Source organism: Prionailurus bengalensis, chromosome B4 (genome assembly GCF_016509475.1).
Source record: "Prionailurus bengalensis isolate Pbe53 chromosome B4, Fcat_Pben_1.1_paternal_pri, whole genome shotgun sequence".
NCBI classification, from domain to species: Eukaryota; Metazoa; Chordata; class Mammalia; order Carnivora; family Felidae; genus Prionailurus; species Prionailurus bengalensis.
In genome coordinates, this window is record NC_057358.1 from 35,330,094 (window position 1) to 35,349,039 (window position 18,946).

Sequence of the window (18,946 nt, forward strand, 5' to 3'; positions counted from 1 at the left end):
TGTGTGTGTGATTTTTCCAGTTAGAAGAATGGGCAGAGATAGATTGATTGATTGGTTGATTGATTTAAGGTTTATTTATTTTTGAGAGAGGGAGCATGAGTGGGGGAAGTGCAGAGAGAGAGAGAGAATGAGAGAGACAGAGAGAGAGAGAGAGAGAGAGAGAGAGAGAGAGAGAATCCCAAGCAGGCTCCAAGCCCAGCATGGAGGCCAGCACAGGGCTCAATCCCACGACCACGAGATCATGACCTGAGCTGAAATCAAGTGTTGAACACTTACCAACTGAGCCAGCCAGGTGCCCGAGGCTGAGATTTAGATTAGACAGAGAGCCCCATGGGACCACTGCCCTTGGAGAAGAGAAACTAGGTGTCAAATATGTCCGTGTGTGAGATCAATGGGGAAAAAGCCCAGAGGGTCATGGTGAACCACAGGCTCAGCAACCACCAGCATCATAACTTCTGTGGCCTAAACAATCTACCAGAGGCATCTTTTTGTTTTGTTTTGTTTTGTTTTAAAATATGATTTATTGTCAAATTGGTTTCCATACAACACCCAGTGTGCATCCCAACAAGTACCCTCCTCTGATCTTTTTGAAGGGGGCTTCTTCATCAGCCTCATGGCTTAGACCCCAGGAAGATGTGACTGAAACCTGGGCTGACTCCACAAAAAGTCTGCCCTCTGTGCTTATGGGGAGGAACAGCAAGGCGAGGGTCTAACCCAGCAAAAGACGAGCAAGTGTCACCAAGTGTGCAACTGCATGACAAGGCCCCTCTAGGGCTCCCTTTTGAGGTCTGCCCTGTGCCTCTTGTTTCCACCTCCCATGCTGTAGGTAGGGCCATGAAGGGGGCAGAGCGCTGTATGCACTCAACTCTAACTCATTTCCATAAACATGAGAAGAACATGTAGCTTCTCTGCCTAAACAAAGTTGGTCCCTGCAGGCACCCTCAACTCCTGATAAATCTCATTCCTGGGGCTCTTTTCTATGTGTGAAAGGTCCCCTGGGGCCTGAGGCCTAGAGAAAGACACTGAATTTGAAGGGATTTAGGGGCATTTGGAACAAGGCACCTCAAAGGCCTTTGCTATGGCTTACTGAGTTAATGCAAGGTGTTTGTTCAGTTCTTCTTTGTTTATCCTGGCATGAACAAAAGCAGCAAGATCTCTTAGAGCTGCATCCTCACTCTGAGTCCTCTGGAGCCAGATCTATTCCTGGCAAATACTCCAAGAACTTTGGTGCTTCTCATGTCACCCAAATAGCCCTGATGTTAATGTGGCCAAAGTGTGTCATTCATAGGCTGCACAAAAAAAAAGACAACAAAGAAAACCCCTAAAACAGTTCCAAACAACCCAAATAGCCATCCAGATGGCCAGAGACAAGGAAATAACTTCTAAATGATCTTGATTTTCTCTTGTTATTTCTTGCAGGAAAGACCAGTCAGTCCCATGAGAGAATGAGCAGTGAGTGCTATGGAGGAGTCCAGAAGGACCTATGTCTTCACTGGGATGGCACAAATGGCATCAATCAAAAATAGGCTCCTGGGATATGAGCCTGATGACATATTGACCTCGACACTGAAGCCTGTCAGAACTCCAAGGGAGTAAAAATGCAAGGTGGCCACTGTGTGACCACTCTCTGGGTTCAGAGTAATAGCAGATCAGTTCAAAGAAGCCAGCTTGTTCCTCAAGTAGGATCTGCTGTAAAGGTGCCCTCCCCTCACAAAATAGATGACTGGTTGGAACTTCATGAACTGTGTCTAGGTAATTGACATTTTGCATAGCACATGCAGGCCTGTTTAGGGACAAACATTTCATAGGCAGGCACCTGGGTGGCTCAGTCAGTTGAGCATCCGACTTCAGCTCAAGTCACGATCTCACGGTTCGTGAGTTCGAGCTCCACATCGGGCTCACTGCTGTTAGCCTGTCCATGTAGAGCCTCCTTCAGATCCTCTGTCCCCCTCTCTCTGCCCCTCCCCAACTTGCACTCTCTCAAAAATAAATAAATATTTAAAAACCCAAATATTTCATAAAGAATCTTTTTGCAAAGTTACTAATTCCTTGATAAGGAGATCATCACTTCTAAATTTTATTTACAATTGCTTACATTGCTTTATTTTTTTTAAAGGCATATATTGACTTTGCTTCACCTTTTGCCACAGCAAAGCATCCCTCTAGGGAAAGGCGTTTTTGGCTCTAGTTGGGTCACCCATGACCTTGGCCCTTCATAGTTCTCTGCTTTCTCCTCACCCTTTTATCGTGAGCAGCCTGTTTCCTGGGACCCTGGACAAGGCCCACTGAAGAGGTGAGAGCAGGCATCTACAGGACGGTGTGTGCCAGCCTCGCCCCACTGCCATGCTCACAGGCAGGCTGGACTAACCCTGCTCAGGGATGTGGCAGGGAAACCAGTCTGAAGAGGTGTTGGGCCAGATGTGGTTGGAGACAGAATAAAAGACCTTAAGCAGAGGACTCAGCTGCATGGAGGACACTGAGTTTCATTAAAAGCACTCAGATTCCACTCCTGTGTGTGTCTGTGCACATGAGTGCACATGTGTGAGCATGTGCATGTGTGAAGGAGGTGTTCCTAGGTAAGAGATCTTTTCCCTTTGGAGAAAGTCTGAATTCAAAGTGACTTTTAATAGATCCTCTCATCTTGCCTAGAGCCCAGTGCTACTGTGACCAAACCAAAAAGAGATACAAATACAGAAGGAAAAGGAGATATGCATTTGTTGATGGTAAGGGGTAAGGGGAGGGAATAGAGAAAGGTAGTTATACTTACCCTACAACCACAATTATAAAATCTAGTAAATTCCAGCCATTGCGGAGGTAAGCGTTGGGGTGAAAGAGAAGTCCATAGGCTATTACTTTTAAAAATGCTTCCACAGTAAAAATTATGAGAAAGAGATATTCCACTCGTTCCTAAGAAACAAAAATAGAAAAGAGAGAAAAATAGTCATTAGATTGGGGGTTTGTAACTTCTGAACCAGTAGAGCACACAAGCAGGTGGAGGAGAATGCTGTTCCCTCTGTGGTAGGATCTAGGGGGACACTGGGTGGGACCCCCAAACCAGATTACCAACTCCACAGTCTGTTTCAACCTTAGAGCTCCAATCCACTGGGCATTAAGTTTTTTTTTTTTTTTTTTTTTTTTTAGTCTTCAAATGCCCCCTGTTAAAATGCAAATATTAGGGTGGTGGAAAAATTACACATTTTGGAGAAACATCTTATTTAGTTCATCAGTGAATGTTTCATTTCTCAGAAGAGACCTCATAATGTCTTGATCTAGAGGGAAATGATGTCAGGACAGAGAACACGGCTGAGAAAGGAGGGAACAGGACCACAAGAACAGTGTATTACAATACTGAGGTGACAAATCCTGAGGATAACAGAAGCTGCCTTGGAGAGTATGCTAATCAAGGTCTCCAAAATGACAGGACAGAAACACAACCACAAAGAAGTTGAGACACTGAAAATCTAACAGCAGCTCAAACAGAGCCAATCTGCTTATATACACTGACCCTGAATTTGAAGTCTCTGTCTTTCTTGAGAAAATAAAAAAATCTTTGTCCAAAGACACAGACCAGGTCAGTCAAGAAAATCAGCATTTCTAGGATGGAGGCAGGCACTGGGGTGGGGCAGTGAAGGGAAAAGGCTCAGCTGTTTTTTCAAGGGTGGGAAGTAGTCTTTTTCCTCCCTCTGCCATCTTGAAGAAAGGCTTTGCATTTAAGGATGAAGCTCCTGTCCCTGGGAGCCCACACGTAACAGGACAAACTCTTTGGCTCAATTAGAGCGAGCCGACTCTGTGCTGATTCACTGGCTTCCCTCACCACTAATTGCTTTCTCCCACAACCTTGTTCCCAGTGCATAGCCTTAATGGCCCCCACCAGGCAAAGGCTGCCTGGATGCCTTCATGCTCCACTGCTCGCCTCTGCAGGAGCCTCAGCTCATCTCACACTGGAGCCACAAAACACCAGTCCACATGGCATTCAGCCACAGGTTGAAAGCCTGATTACAGGCTCCAATGGGCGCTAGGCTCAGAACCCTCGGACCTATCTTCCCATCCTCTGTTGGATCAGACAGAGCTCACCAAAGACCTCCAGGTCTCACCCACACTGTGGAGAGGGGGCATCACCTGGGAAGGCACACCCCCTCCTGCCTTGCCTGCTGGGAGGGGGCTCCAAGACCAGGGACATTAGTAGCCTAATGGATAGCTCTGTGGGGAGACGCCTGACCACACATGTGCCTGTGCTCCCATCCATTTTTTCCCTGATGCACTAGACTTGGAGTGAGTGCCAGCTTCACTGCGTCCGGCTTTGGGTGAAGCAGTTTGAAGTTGCAAAGTTTAAAAATGCAGAATTCTGGGCCCTATCCAGACCTACTAAAGTAGATGTCCTGGCTATGGAGCCTGGAAATGTGCATTGCAGACAATTCTAGGTGTTTCTGAGACACCCAAAAGTTTAAGAACCACTGGCTCATGTGCTGATGAAGGTCCTGATCAGGCAGTAGCTGTGGGAAGGGGATGGAGAATCCAGAATTAACGAGCACCTCAGGGGCAGACTTGTGTTTTACTTACTACCCATTACAGCATCATAAGGTTGGTCTGGGGATGTGGCTGCATGGGGTGGGGGAGATGACCCAGGAACCAATAGTAGTATGTGGGAGCCTCTGGTCTTTTAAAATTAGGTGATTTGGGGGTTAAAATATCTATTAGGACAGTGTTGAAAGCATGTTACAAAAGGGCACAGTGCAACCTGAGGAAACTTGTGTAAGGTATGTGTGTGTGTGTGTGTGTGTGTGTGTGTGTGTGTGTGTGTGTAGAGCCTCAGGTAATACAGGCATCTGATTGGCTGGAGTGAAGGCTAAGAGGAAGTGGGGCTGGAGAGGTTGGTAGGAGGAAGATGACCAGGGGTTTTGTGGCTACACCTGCGTGCTTGAATTCTACACTGAGGAGATAGTGAATGATGGGGTTAGATGTGTATTGTAGTCTGGCACTGGTCTATGTAAGGAGGGTGGTGATGGGGTGGGAGGATGTGGGGGGAGGTGACCCATGTAGAGATCATGGAGGCTTGAGCCAAGGTAGGCATTGGGATTGGTGAGAAGTAGGTAGGTAGGTTTGAGAGACAGAAGGATGTAATTTGGTTTCTGGTTGCATATAGGGGTTGGGGGAAGAGGCAGTGAAAGAAATGCACTGCCCCCCTCCCTGAGGTTTCTAACTTGGGTGACTGTGGATGGTGATGTCTCTCACTGCAGAGGGGGACAGGAGGGGAGAGACAGCAGTTCTGGACTTGCTGAATTAAAGCATTTGTGGGACATTAGTTGGGACTACTGGTCATCAGACATACAGAATGGGGGTTCAGGAGGAGTTTGGCTGTCAGGGGAGGCCTGGATGAGGTTTCCCTGGGAAAGTGTGCAGACTATAGAGAGGGGAGATGAGGCCGGAACCCCTCTCCATAAGGGGCAATCTCATCCCAGGAAAGTGCTTTCACATCATGGGAATGCACCTCCTTGGCACAAGTTACAGGATTCTGCTTAAAGCCATAGGGTTGGAGAGATACAAAGAATCTTACAGGGTATCTAATCAACCTCCTCATTTGAAAAACCGGGATGCTGATAAGATCCCAGCCAGGGAGGTAAATGCTGAAGATGGGAAACCAGATTTCCTGACTCTAGGTCCAAACGTCCATTCATCTCATCTTGCCTTCTTGGGTGCCAGGGATCTCACTGGTCCCTGTTTATCTCTCAAAGACACAACTAGGTCAGAGTCCTCATGCTAAGTTGTTTAAAGATCTGAGATAGAACTGAAAAGGATACAGGGGACCAGTAGGATGGGGTCTGGATGAAGAATCCTGAGAAGGGGCAGGTGCCTGCTGCAGTGTCTGGAATGCAGTCATCTGTGCTGCTGAGTGTGTGTGCTCTGGTGGCTGTACTGTATTCCTTCCATGCCCTTAAAGTTATTCCCACCCCAACCCCAAACCCAAGAAAGAAAGAAACAAAAATATAAACAAGTGAAACAGCTTGGTTGATCCTTTCAAAACATATGTTGTGTTGCCATAGAAACATCTAAGGGAAAAAATGAATGGAGTAGAGAAATGCAAAAGTTTGTCTGAAACCATCCTCTTGCTGCACTGATATCTCAGCATCTCTGGTCCTGTGAATACACACTCCTTCACAGCCCTCCTCCTGCCTGAATTCTGAGGCCAGAGCTGTGTGCTCTCCCGAATGCTGAGGGGCCACAGAGCTCTTTGAGAATGCACAGTATTCAGCTTGTGAACTCGCCCTTTTTTTTAATGTGATTTTGGGAACTCAGGAACTTTGGGAGCCAGCCTGGAACAGACTAAGATTCCACTCCTACTGTTCTGTGTTGAGGCTGAAAAGGGTCAAAGAGAAGAGAGGATGGACCACAGAAACTATGGCGTGGAAACTCTCTGACCGTCAAGGCTGGAATGGAAGTCCATTAGAATGGAGTCCCAGGGCTCCTTCAGGACCCCTCCCCCAAAGTATGGGTGAAGTCCTACCTGCCTGGGGCAGGTGTGATGACTTCGGCCTTTCAGATGCTCTGGTCTTCCTCTCTTCCTGTCACCTTCTCTTCCTATCGTATTCCCATTTTCATCTTCTTTTCCCTTTCTTTCCTCTCTTCCCTGCTCATTTATCAGCGCTACCACTGGAAGCTGGGGTCCATGGCAATACCCATGTATGAAATATTTAGAAAAATTCAGTGGAGAGAGAGTCTCAGATCCCAGGAACCATGATGTCTTCTAAACACTTGTGGAACTAATAGACACTTGTGAGTACAGGCTATCTTAGTTTTCCACTTATCTTTTCATGTACACATATCCTATCTTTCAACTACATTATAAGCTTCTATAGGACAGAGACTCAATTATCTTTTGATGGTAATAATCTTGATTCTGGTACCACTGGCTTTGTGTGTGTCTTTGGGTAAGTCACTTTACTTTGCTGGGTCTGTCTCATCTATAAAAGAACTAGCTAAGCATCAAAAAAATGCAATGCCGCAGAGAGCCCTAGGCTTACACAGTGCTGGTTGGGAGGAGTTACAGGCTAGGGAAGGCTGAGAAAATGGGGCTTTGCTCACTGACCCCACCACCACCTTGAACCAGACCAGTGCCATTTTAACCCACATGCAAAGTTGTCCAGAGATCCTGACAGTTCAAAAGAGTCCAGAGAACCAATATGATGGGGTGTGGACAGAGACTACACACAAAAAAGAAGTAGCCATCTCTTCCTGACTAGCCTGGAAGATGTTTATTGTCTTTATAAGCTGGTTTCTTCATGAGATTTTATTTGAGAGGAGGACTCAATGCTTTTTTGTTTGTTTGTTTTTCTTGGAACTCTGAACATGAATTCCAAAGTAGTAGAGGACTTCCGAAGTCTCTTCACAATTCTATGGCAAGTAAGGATGCCAATCCCTGGTGTCTTTGCAGTTCTGCCTAAGGCACAGTCAAATTCCAAAACATAGAAAGGAACAAAGAGTTCCTTTCCTCATTGTTCTGAGCATCACTATAAATACAAATAGATTTAATAATAAAATGATCCTTCAGTAAAGAGATTATTCATATTTATGCTTTAGGAGAACATAGACTCCTTGTGAACAGAAGCCATGCCAGGGTAGAGCTCCTTGGACAAGGACAACCATGGAGAGCCTGCCATGTCTATACACGTGTGCACATTTCTGCACACACACATGTATGGCACAGCTGGGTGATGCCCACCATCTGTGTTGAACACTGTATAGCTCATATCTGCTATATAACAGCCAAGTTGTGAGAATTCATACTAAAGAGAGCCTGTGTGTATTCACTTAAATTTATGCAAGTGTATTTATTGAAGCTGCCAAGATTTCTACACCAAACAGAATTGATGAGAAGCCCAGTCATATAATTCCATCTCAGTACAAGGTGCAAAGACAAGAAACACAATAATAATGAGCCAAGCAGCACACCCTATATTCCAGATTGTTTCATAACTTAAGTACCATTCAATCTGACCTCTAAATACAGCCTCCCGACTATCTCTAATGAAGGGAGATAAAGAAACTGGAATACCTTAGTTCCTCCAGTTCTTCTCTCCTCCTTCCTTCCTTCCTTCCTTCCTTCCTTCCTTCCTTCCTTCCTCCCTCCCTCCCTCCCTCCCTCCCTCCTCTCCTTCCTTCCTTCCTTCCTCCCTCCCTCCCTCCCTCCCTCCCTCCCTCCCTTCCTTCTTTCCTTCCTTCCTTCCTTCCTTCCTTCCTTCCTTCCTTCCTTCCGAGGGTCACAAGCATTCCTGAGTGTCTGCTCTGCCCCACACCACTTGCTGCGCTGCAAGTGTCTCTTAGGACACTGAGGGACTTGACAGAATATAAGAAGCTGGAAGGACCTCATAACAGGACATGCATGCCCCAAGCTCCTCATTATATAGAAATAAGAGGACTTGTCCAAGGCCACACATCTACCTCATGTGATGAGGACTTGCATTTCCTGATGGCTGGTCTGGTGCTCCTTCTACTATAGGACATCTGTCTCTGTCTGTGAGATGACTGAAATCCTGGATTATTGTACCTATCAGGGGCTGGTGGGCACCCAGATGGCATGGCTCAAGGGTTGGTAGCAGGGATCTCCAAATATTCCCCTCTCCTTGGGTCTCTACTGGTGCCTAGAATTCAGCCATTAGGAAGCCTTTCTTCCATCAGTGGATGAAGGATATTCATACAATGGAATATTAGTCAGTCATAAAAAGAAATAAAGTTCTGACACAGGCTACAGTATGGATGAACCTTGAAAGCATTATACTAAGTGAACGAAGGCAGTCACAAAAGAGCAAACATTGTATGATTCCACTTATGTGAAAAGTCTAAAATGGGTAAATTCAGAGAGACAGAAAGTAGATATGAGGTTACCAGAAGGTGGAGGGAGGGAGGAACTGTTTCAGGGCATGGAAAACTTTGGACATAGATAGTGGTAATGGGTGTACAACACTGGGAGTATAATTAGTGCCACTGAAGTGTACACTTAAAAATGGTTAGAATGGCAGATTTTATTTTATATATAGATTACCATAGTGAAAAAAAGAGAAGCGTTCCTTCAGATCTTAATTTTCCAACTTTTAAAGGTCTCCACCTCAAGTATATGAGGTCATGTTTAAATCTGTGTCAACCTTCACCTTAACAGGGACTAGTTTATCAGAAAGCTGACAGTGTGGTCTTTTGTGAAACCCTAGACAGATGCCTGGGGCACCTGGATTGGGAAGAAGGGGGCTGGGAAGGGAGGTGGGAGGCCCCTGAAGACAACTGCTTCAATTTCACAATTCTTTGAGGGCAGGCCCTTCCCAAGGGCATTATATAGAAGCCTTATTTAGAAGGTGCCTGGTGGTTCAAATAGTCTGGCCTTAAGACTCAGGACTTCTAGTAAAGGAAGGAGGGACAGGACAAACCACTTAATAGTCTAAGAGTAAAGCAGCTTTGAAAAAAATTTCATCTATTTATTGAGGGCAAGTAGCAATTGAGGCTGAGTGAGCTGAAAAGTGTGCCAGTGCCATTGGTTTTATAGTAGTTCAGTTTAAAAAAACAAAAATAAAAACTTTCCTCCAACTGGACTATTTTTCCATGCTTATCCATGATGCTAAGTTGAAGAGACTTACCCACTTACTAATTTCTCAAGTTCACATCTTCCTACCTGGAGGCCAGCCTTGCCTCAGCTGCCCCAGCACAGTTCCAGAGCACCAAGCGGGCTATCTCAGATGTTGGGGAGCTGGCCTGTCTCTTCCTCCTGGGCCCTTCACTGCCTCTATCTCCAAGACAGCATCTCTGTCCATCCCTGGGTCCCTTCCGAGGCCGGGCTTCTCAATGTAATGCCCCATAGAGCAGAGACTGGCTGGCTTAAGTTCTTTATCTGGTGTTCAGCGTGTGATCAGTACAGAGGGAACAGTCAACCTTTGTCAGGTGCTGCCTGTGTCACCTTCTTGGAGTGCCCATATGGCATGTGGGCCAGCTTCCTACCCACAGCAGGAGTCCCTCCCTTCAACCTCCTCCATCTCACGCTGTCGTTTTCTTATAAGGCGGCCCATCCTTAACAGGGCAGCCCTGGCTGTCAGAGTATGGCCAGTCCCTTCCTCTCCCAAAAGTTCACTCTGGCTCAGGGATATTACCCTTTCTCTGGGGGTAATGGAGTGGAGAGGGTGACAGATATTACCAATCAGGGTTGAATTACTCCTGGGGACAATGGGGGATTTGCTTAGTGACCTGTGGGCTAGAATGTAATTTACCAAATGGAGGGTTGGGCAGGAATGGCCTCAAAACCTTCAAAATGTCCACTTCTTTTGAGGAGTCAGACCAATACCTGGCCCAGGGAAATGGACCCTGTCTTTTCTGCCTGTCTCCACTGCCCATCTCCATCTAGGCCTCCATAATTGGTTGGATATTAAAGGAGCTTCCTAACCCTTCCCATCGATATCTACACTGTGTAAAAACTTTCAACAGCCCCCCTCTGCCTTAAAATGGAATGTAGCCCCCTTCGCCTGGCCCCCAGGTCTATCACAATCCAACCCCACTTGTCCCTCTGGCCTCATCCTCAGCCACCACCCTGAGCTCTAGCCACACCAGAAGGCTCACCACATTCATACCAGAAAGGCTGTTTACATGCAACTCTCTTCTTGTCCTGACAAGCCCCACCCCTTTCTCCACCTGACAGACTCCTTCTCAGATCTAAGCGAGCTCGAATGTCATCACCTTGTCTGGACCTCTCAACCCTCCCTTGCCTCTTCTGCCCCCAGTGGGCTGGAATATCAGTCCCTCCCGCAGCTGCAGCACCTTTTCTTCAGATGATAGCACTCACCACAATGTGTGTGTTTTCTATGTGTTTCTCCTCTCCAGGGGCAGAGGGCCTGCAGGGCAGAACCAAGTGTCTTTGTCGCCTTTGGTTAAGAAGTGTCTTTAAATGAAAGGAAAAGTGACAGAGGAAAGAGGGCTTTGGAGTCAGATACACCTGGGATCAAATTGTTTCTCCATGATCAGCTACATAATCTTTCCAAACTTTGGCTTCTTAACAGTAGAGTGGGAATAGTGGTAATTATGAGAAGCAGAAACCAGAGTCATCACTCAAATGGTAGCTGCTGTCATAACTGTCATCCTGGCACCTGCACACAGTAGGTGTTCTGCACACATTGTGAAGTGGACATCCCTGCTCTTGAAGACTTTGAGCATCCTCCACTGAGGTCCTGGCTCTGCTTGTTTCCATGATGCCCTGCTGGGCAGCTGGAGTGGCCAGCAGCACTGGCCCTGCTACTTCTCCTTGTTTCCTCCCCTGCCCTGGCCTCATCACCTTTCCTGGCTTCTAAGAAGGTAGCACAACTCACTTCTGTGCCTCTTTGGATCTTCTTCAACAGAAACTAGAGACTTAGTCCTCACATCTGCTTTCTATTATCAAAGCAAATTAAAAACAAAACCAAACCAAAAATGTCTCTGTTTGCTGGGTTCCAAGTCTTCCAAATGTTCTTTCCCTAGCTCCCTCCTTAGTCCTTAAGTCTACAGTAATAGGTTCCATTCTGGCTAAAGAAACTCCCAGCGCCCTATCTGTGAGCATTTCCCTCATGTCTCTGGGAACCTGACAACACTTTGCCTCTTGAAGCTATTTCACTTATAGCAGACAAGGGTGAAGGATGATAGTCAGTGCTCCCACGGATCTGGGAGGTTTGTGAACCATGTTGTAAGCATCACAGTGATGACTCATCAGGTAGTACTTTACAGTTTAGAAGGCACTTTTCCATACATTTTTATCGTTGAGTCACATGACCTTTATTTATTTATTTATTTATTTATTTATTTATTTATTTATGAGAGAGAGAGAGAGAGAGAGAGAGAGCATGAGTGGGAGAGGGGCAGAGAGAGAGGGGTGGGGGGGGGACACAGAATCTGAAACAAGCTCCAGGCTCTCAGCACAGAGACTGACACGGGGCTTGAATTCACAAACTGCGAGATCATGACCTGAGCTGAAGTTGGATTCTTAGTTGACTGAGCCATCCAGGTGCCCCAGAGTCACATGAGCACTTTGTAAAATGGGAAGGGCAGGTCCTTTCTTTCCCTTTATTCCTCTTACTCCCACTTTCCTTTCCTTCTCAAATCACCACCATCACCATCACTACCACCACGTCTGTCATCTCACCACCTCCACCACCATTATCACTATCACCACCTGCACCATGATCGCCATGACTACCTCCACCATAATCATCATCATCACCACCATCACCACCTATACCATCATCGGCACCACCATCAATACCACCACCTCCACTCATCATCACCACTGCCATCACTACCCCCACCATGATCACCACCACCTCCACCACTGCAATTATCATCATCACAATCACCTTCATCACCACCTCCATCATCATCATAACCACCATCATCACCTCCACCACCATCACTATCATCATCATCACCACCTACACCACTACCATTATCATCACCACTGCCATTACCATCTGTACCATCATTACCACCATCTCCACCACCACCACTGTCATCACCATCCCTACCATCACCTTCATAATCATCATCACCAGGACTATCATCACCAGGACCTAACATCACCTTCATAATCATCATCACCAGGACTATCATCACCAGGACCTCCACCACCAGTATTATCACCACCTAAACCATGATCACCATTACGACCTCCATCATCATTACCACCATCAGCACCACCACCACTATTATCACCACCACTGCCATCACACCTCTAGTGTGTTCACCATCACTACCTCCACTACCACCACCACTCCTCCCTCCTCCACCACTGCACCACAGCTGCCATTAACTTGAGTCTGAGCCTGGATGCTTTAGTTATAATAGTAACTCTGCATGATATGTTAAAAATATTTTCTCCATTATATACATGAGGAGACTCATCAAAGAGATTTGATAATTTTCCATAAAGCCCTTCAGTTAGTAGGCAGTAGAGCTAGGACTGTAAGTTTAATGTTTTTCCTATTGTTTGTGGTTACAGAGATAGATGGACTCCCCCAGCTCAGCTCTCAAATACCTCAGGACCCATTTATGTGACACCACTATGAGAACAGGAAGTGTGTGGGGCTTTGTTGGGGCTATGCTTAATGGTTTTTGTTGAAACCCAGCAGTGTGAAGCAAGTGCTTAGGATGCAGAGTCTGTTTGGCTGGTGGTGTGAAGACATGTGGCCAAAGATGCTGGCTGTAGTATGGACCCTGCATTCTCTTCCCACTCCTAATCAAACCTGGTCACTACTTGTGAGGAGCACTGTGGCCATCAACCAACCACTAGTCTAACCCAACAGAGATCAGTCTATTCCTCTCCTCCATCCATTGGCTACAGAAGGGGCATGTGACCCATCCCTGGCCAATATGACATGAAGGGAAATTTTCTGGGATGCCCCTAGAAAAGATTCCTCATTGACTAAAAGGGAGAGAGAGACATACATTCATAAGAGCACTATAATCTCTTTTTTAGCTGGACATGCTCATGTATATGTATATTAAGTCTGGAACCATGGCAACCACCTAGGGATCATGAGGACTACTAGTTGAGGACAAGAGCAACATGCTGATGGTGGCAGATGGAAAAGGGGGAAAGAAATGGAGTCCTGGATAAAGTCATTGAACCAGTGAGTTAACTTAACCAACTTTGGTACCATCCTAATTTGTGGCTTATTTTATATGAGATAAAATTTCTTTATTGTAGAAACCACTTCAAGGTGAGTTTTTAAACACTTGCATCTGAAAGCACCCTTCCTGTTAGGCTCTGTTTGCTATCTCTACACATCACTCCTCATTCAACCTCTTTATCCCTCTGCTGCTTCAGTGCTTCCACCCCTTATCAGCCATTTGGGCACAGTAGAACTAGCTTAGTCTCACCCAGCCAGGGAAGGCAAGAGCTCATAAACACTGCAAGACAAATGCTCCTCTGTCTCCTGGTTAGCTCTCAGCCTGTGTGGGAGATGCTTATTTCAGATTATGGTCTCAGACTACAGCTAGAGAGCTCAGCCCAAGTCCCCATCAGAGAGTAGCCTGTGTAGTTCTGTGTTTAGCCTTGTTTCAGCACAGGGCTGTTGAGGCAAAGGACATGAGGCATAAGCATTACTGTGAGGCAGTAGCATTGCCGTCCTGAAAGAAGTTGGGTGGAGGCACAGAGGAGCCCCTTCAACATCCCAGCACCAGAAGCCTGGAGATGGAGGATATGGATGCACACCTTGAATTTCTCTCTCTAGCCTGGGTTTTTTTCCCCTCAAAGGATGAAGAAATTTCTGAGCAAGTAACTTTTCAGAACTTCACTTTTATCATGCCACATCCTTATTCCTAGTTCATTAGGTCCCAGGTTTTTGCCCAAATCTTTCCCTTCCCACATATATACCTTGTCTTCTCCCAACACCCACCACTCAAGTTAAGATGCTACTTTCCCACATACCTAGTTCCACTGGATTCCTCTTCCCATTAGAGGGTTGCTTTAACTTCTCTACGGCTCTCAATCTCCTTTTTCTGTGAGCCCTACAGCCTTATGGGCAGTCATTTGGAATTTTTGCATCTGGTTTTATGGTATTTTTTATACATTTTCAGAATGTGGCAAGTGTCCTAGATATCTCTTCCCCCATCAGGAATGTGAGTGCTCTGAGGGCAGGCACTATGTTACAATTTCCCTGTGTCCTCCACAGAGCCTTATACAGGGCCAGGGACTGATGGCTCACAGATCCCTCCAGAGGACAGTCCAAAGGACACCTAGAGGACATTGAGGTCAATTTTGCAGCTGTGGCCTCTCTCACATGCTGCACTTCTTGCTTTACAATGTGCTTTCACATCTCCTGCTCATCTGCTCCCCAGACAGTCCCATGAGTCAGCAGGCTATCTGTCACCCAGCACTTGGTATGCAACTCCAGGGAGGAGAAAGGAGGAACTCTTTCTCAACAACCTTACCCTCTGCCCCCATGAAGACACATAGCATCATCACTATGAAGAACATGTACTTAGAGGCCTGCCCTGAAGGGCACTGAGACTAAGGACCAGGATTACAAAGGGTATCAGACTCTGCTCTGCCCTCCAGGGGCTCATAGTCAGGTGAGGAGGCAGGGAGGGTGTGTCTGATGGAGAGGAATTCTAGCACAGGGTCACATCTGTTACTTGCCAAATGACTCCTCCAGATAATAAGCAGATCAAGAATTTAGAGAAAAGGTGGATTTCTAGGGGCTGGAGGCTAGCATATGTGGTATGAGCTGGGTCTGAGGGGTGAACCTTGGGTGCACTGAGGTGATTTCCATATGGGAAGTGTAAGTTCCCTCAGAGACACAAGGAGGAGACCATTTTTGCTAAAGAATTTGCATTGTGGGAGACAAAGCTAGAAAGACAGCTAGGGTTTAAATTAAGTCAGGTCTCAAGTGACAGGATAGTCTGTACTTGATATGAGGGTATTGTCCCTGGGATTAAAGTCTGCAGTGACTTGAACTGATGACGGTTTGTGATCAAGAGGTGATATGTGCCCCTTGTTTTATGGAAGATATGTTTTAGGAAGACAGATATGGAAAGCAGTCCCTAGACAGATTAAATTCAGGAGACTCTGCAGTAGTTCAGGAATGAGGTGATAACAGTTTGAACCATAGAAGGATGGAGCCGTGGGACAAGAAAGGCAGTGACAGGTTCAGAAAACACTAGGATGGAAGGTGGGCCGTGAAGCAATCATCAAGCATGACATCAATGCATGTCTGGAAGAATGACATGGAAAAGTGAGTGTCATGGGCAACAACATGTTGAGTCCAAAGCAGGAGCTGGCCAGAGCTAGCAGAGTGGCCTGGGCATGTCACTGGGCTGTGGTGTCTTTATGCACTAAGTGCCAAGTTTGGCCAGATCATCTACACTCCCTTTCCTGCCTCAGGCATAATGCAAATTCCACGGCACTGGCAAACCCTGAGAATTTTAGAACTCTCACAACTATTGCACCTTAGCCAAATTGTGCACATGTCATATGCCTCCATTTCCTAGATATAACATAGAGATAGTATCTTATCAAGACTCTTTAAGGACCAAGGGGAAAAGTATGCTAACATGTTAAACAGGAAATACTCAAGAAATGTCTCTCTCCCTAACCACCCCCCCGACCAGTGGTTCTAGAGATGTCACACAGACACGATGAGGGGAAGCCACAACATCCAAGTGGAAATGTGCACAGGTGATTGAGAGGATGGTAGGTCAGAGCTGAAGGTGTGGGTTTGAGAAGCCATCTTTGTAGATGAAGCTGTGATAGTTATATGCAATCTGTGATTAAAGAATAGGGCCAAGTCGATGGGAATAGAGGCTTAAAGTTCAGGAAGGGGATGGTGGTAAGAGGGTGGCCCAGAGAGATATTATCAAGACCATCATCATTTTTGTCACATCCATGTATGTTTAGTATTATTTATTTACTTAATACTTATGCTTTAAATCAACTTGCTTTTCTTTTTTAAATTCATTTTGAGAGAGAAAGAGAGCTCACACATGGGGGTGGGGCAGAGAGAGAGAGAGAGAGAGAGAGAGAGAGAGAGAATCCCAAGCAGGCCCTGTGCTATCATCATGGATTCTAGTGTGGGGCTCAGATCATGACCTGAGCTGAAATCAAGAGTTGGATGTTTAACCAACTGAGCCACCCAGCTGCCCCTCAACTTGCTTTTCTTATACAGACATTTAGGAGGGAATTTCTTAAACTAGAAGTATCTCTGCTATTGCTCACCAGCCACCATGAAAGGTGACAGTAAAAAGAACTATTAAAAGTGCTTGTCCATGTACTACCTAAAATAATTTCACATGTCACCCGGGGTCACATGCCACACTTGGGGAAACACTGTGCTCTAGAACTGTCCCTTGAAAGGATCAGACTGACTCCTTGTGGCTCTAGAAGGCAGGAGGAAGGAAGCAGGACTCATCAACAGACCTGACAGGGAGGCCGATTTTGTCTCCTAGGAGAACTCTTTAGAGTTGGTGTTTTCCAACAGTGGGAAGGGCTATCTCGGGGTCATGCACCCAGGCACAGGGGTAGGTCACCTGTGGGTGTGCATTCAGGGGCTAAGCCTTAGGTAGAGCTAGTCATATCTCTTCCAAGGTCCATGATGAATGGTACTTAATACCACGAGGTGCCCTCACATCTGTGAGCAAGAAGGAAGCAAATGAAGTGAGTGAATGAATGAATGAATAAGTGAATAAGTGAATGAATGGATGAATGGGTGGATGATGGATGCATAGAGGCAAAGAAGGGCTATTTACCACGCAGGCATGGGTCCAGGACTGCACAGTGTTTCTGCCGTTTTAGCTGGCCCTCTCTCCTCCCCATCCACATGGGCTTGCCCAGGCCTGAGGCTGCTCCACATCTTGTGGCCTCACAAGAGCATCACCTGAAGGAGGCTGGCTCTGGCTCCGTGTGCACTGGATCCACCAGAGTGGATGCCTTTTCTGCCTCAGCTGCTCAGCCGATCTCCTGTGCTGAGACAGGCGAGCGGCACCATCGATCCAGGCTCCTTTAAAACCGACAGGCAAGGAAATGAAATGCCCACCATCAGCAGCCTGGCCACGCTTCCCATATGGTTCAGAGACATTAGCATGCACATCAATTTCTGTGAACAAGAGCCTTGTTTGCGCAGCCAGCTCCTCTTTTCCCCTCTGGTTGGCTCCTCTGGTGCTGGCTGCTGGGCAACAGGGATCCTCCCTGCCTATGTGGCTTCTGGCTCCTGCCCCAAAGGGAACACTTCCCTCACACAGCCTCTGTTTCTGCTTTGTTTGCCCCCTTAATGCTCTAGTTCTATACTGGTGGCTTGCCCGGAAGGCTTGGGAGGACACCAGCTTTGTGGTGTGCAGAACGCATCTGGGCATGAAGTCTTAGGCTGGAGGGAACCTGGAAGCTTTTTGGGCCCACTGCCTTAGTTTTCCAGATGAGGACAGTAAGGCACAAAGAGGGGTGGTGACTTGCCCAAAGCCACAAAGTTGCATGATACAAATGACATGGTAATAACCCTCATTTACATGTTTTTTTTTTTTAAAGCACATTACATCTATGCCTTTTCTGATCTACTGCATGCTTGTTCCACTATCTAAACTTCCACAGCACTTCAAATAGGACCAGGACCATGGCTGGAGAACCATGCTGGGGGTAATATCCTGCCCTGTGCTATAGCAAATTGTGAGCACATCTTACTTCCTCCATCAGATTATGCCACTGGACATCAGGGCCTAGGCTTCATCAGTACATCAGCACACCTGAAACAATGGCAGAATATTGGCCACAGAACCATAAGGACTGGCTTTGCTGCTTTTTACCATGAGTCCTAGGCATAGCACTTTACCTTTCTGGGCCTCAGTGTCCTCAGTTGTAATATGGAAATGATAAAACCTACCTCACAGAGATGTGGTGAATTGGAAATAAAATATGTAAATAATATGCATTAAGGCCTTTTGTAATTGTCAAAGTGCTATACAAGTATGAGTTATCATTACTATAAAAATGAGCAAAAAAAAAAAAAAAATTCCCTAACATGTGAACTGAGCAGTAGGAAGGACTGAGTTCTCAGTCAAGACAGATGCATGCTCAAGAGGTCAAACAAGAGCACCATGAAGACCCCGGGAGCAGGGCCCATTGCCCCGTTCACACTGACACTCACCTCTGGCCTCCCTCTGATCTCCATTAGCCTCAGCCACCCATCCTCCACAGCACTGGGGTCATGGGGTGGAGACTCACAGACTTCTAGAGCAGAAACTGAACCCCACAATATTGGAGCTACTTCCCCAAGCTGCTAGAGCAGGTCTTCTAGGTTGGCCATCAGGATGGTGATTAAACTACTTTCATTCTACAGACACTGATGGCACGTGGGGCCATGGAGAATCCCAGGGCAGCAACAATGCAAAGGGATGGTCTCTGCCCTGCAGGAGCTCTTGGTCCACCTCCTGCTCTGGGAAGTCTGTGAGTTTAGGCCTGACGTCT

The 18,946-nt window shown here is 46.5% G+C and overlaps 1 protein-coding gene across 39 annotated transcripts in view; it reads right to left on the reverse strand.

Annotated features, from left to right (window-relative positions):
- CACNA1C (calcium voltage-gated channel subunit alpha1 C) overlaps nt 1–18,946 on the reverse strand; it is a 760,549-nt gene that overhangs the window by 260,611 nt on the left and 480,992 nt on the right. For all 39 annotated transcript variants that reach the window (XM_043563280.1, XM_043563302.1, XM_043563296.1 and 36 more), the window contains exon 4: nt 2,768–2,907. In XM_043563280.1, coding sequence (XP_043419215.1) covers nt 2,768–2,907 — 140 coding nt within the window. The remainder of the gene's footprint in view (nt 1–2,767; nt 2,908–18,946) is intronic.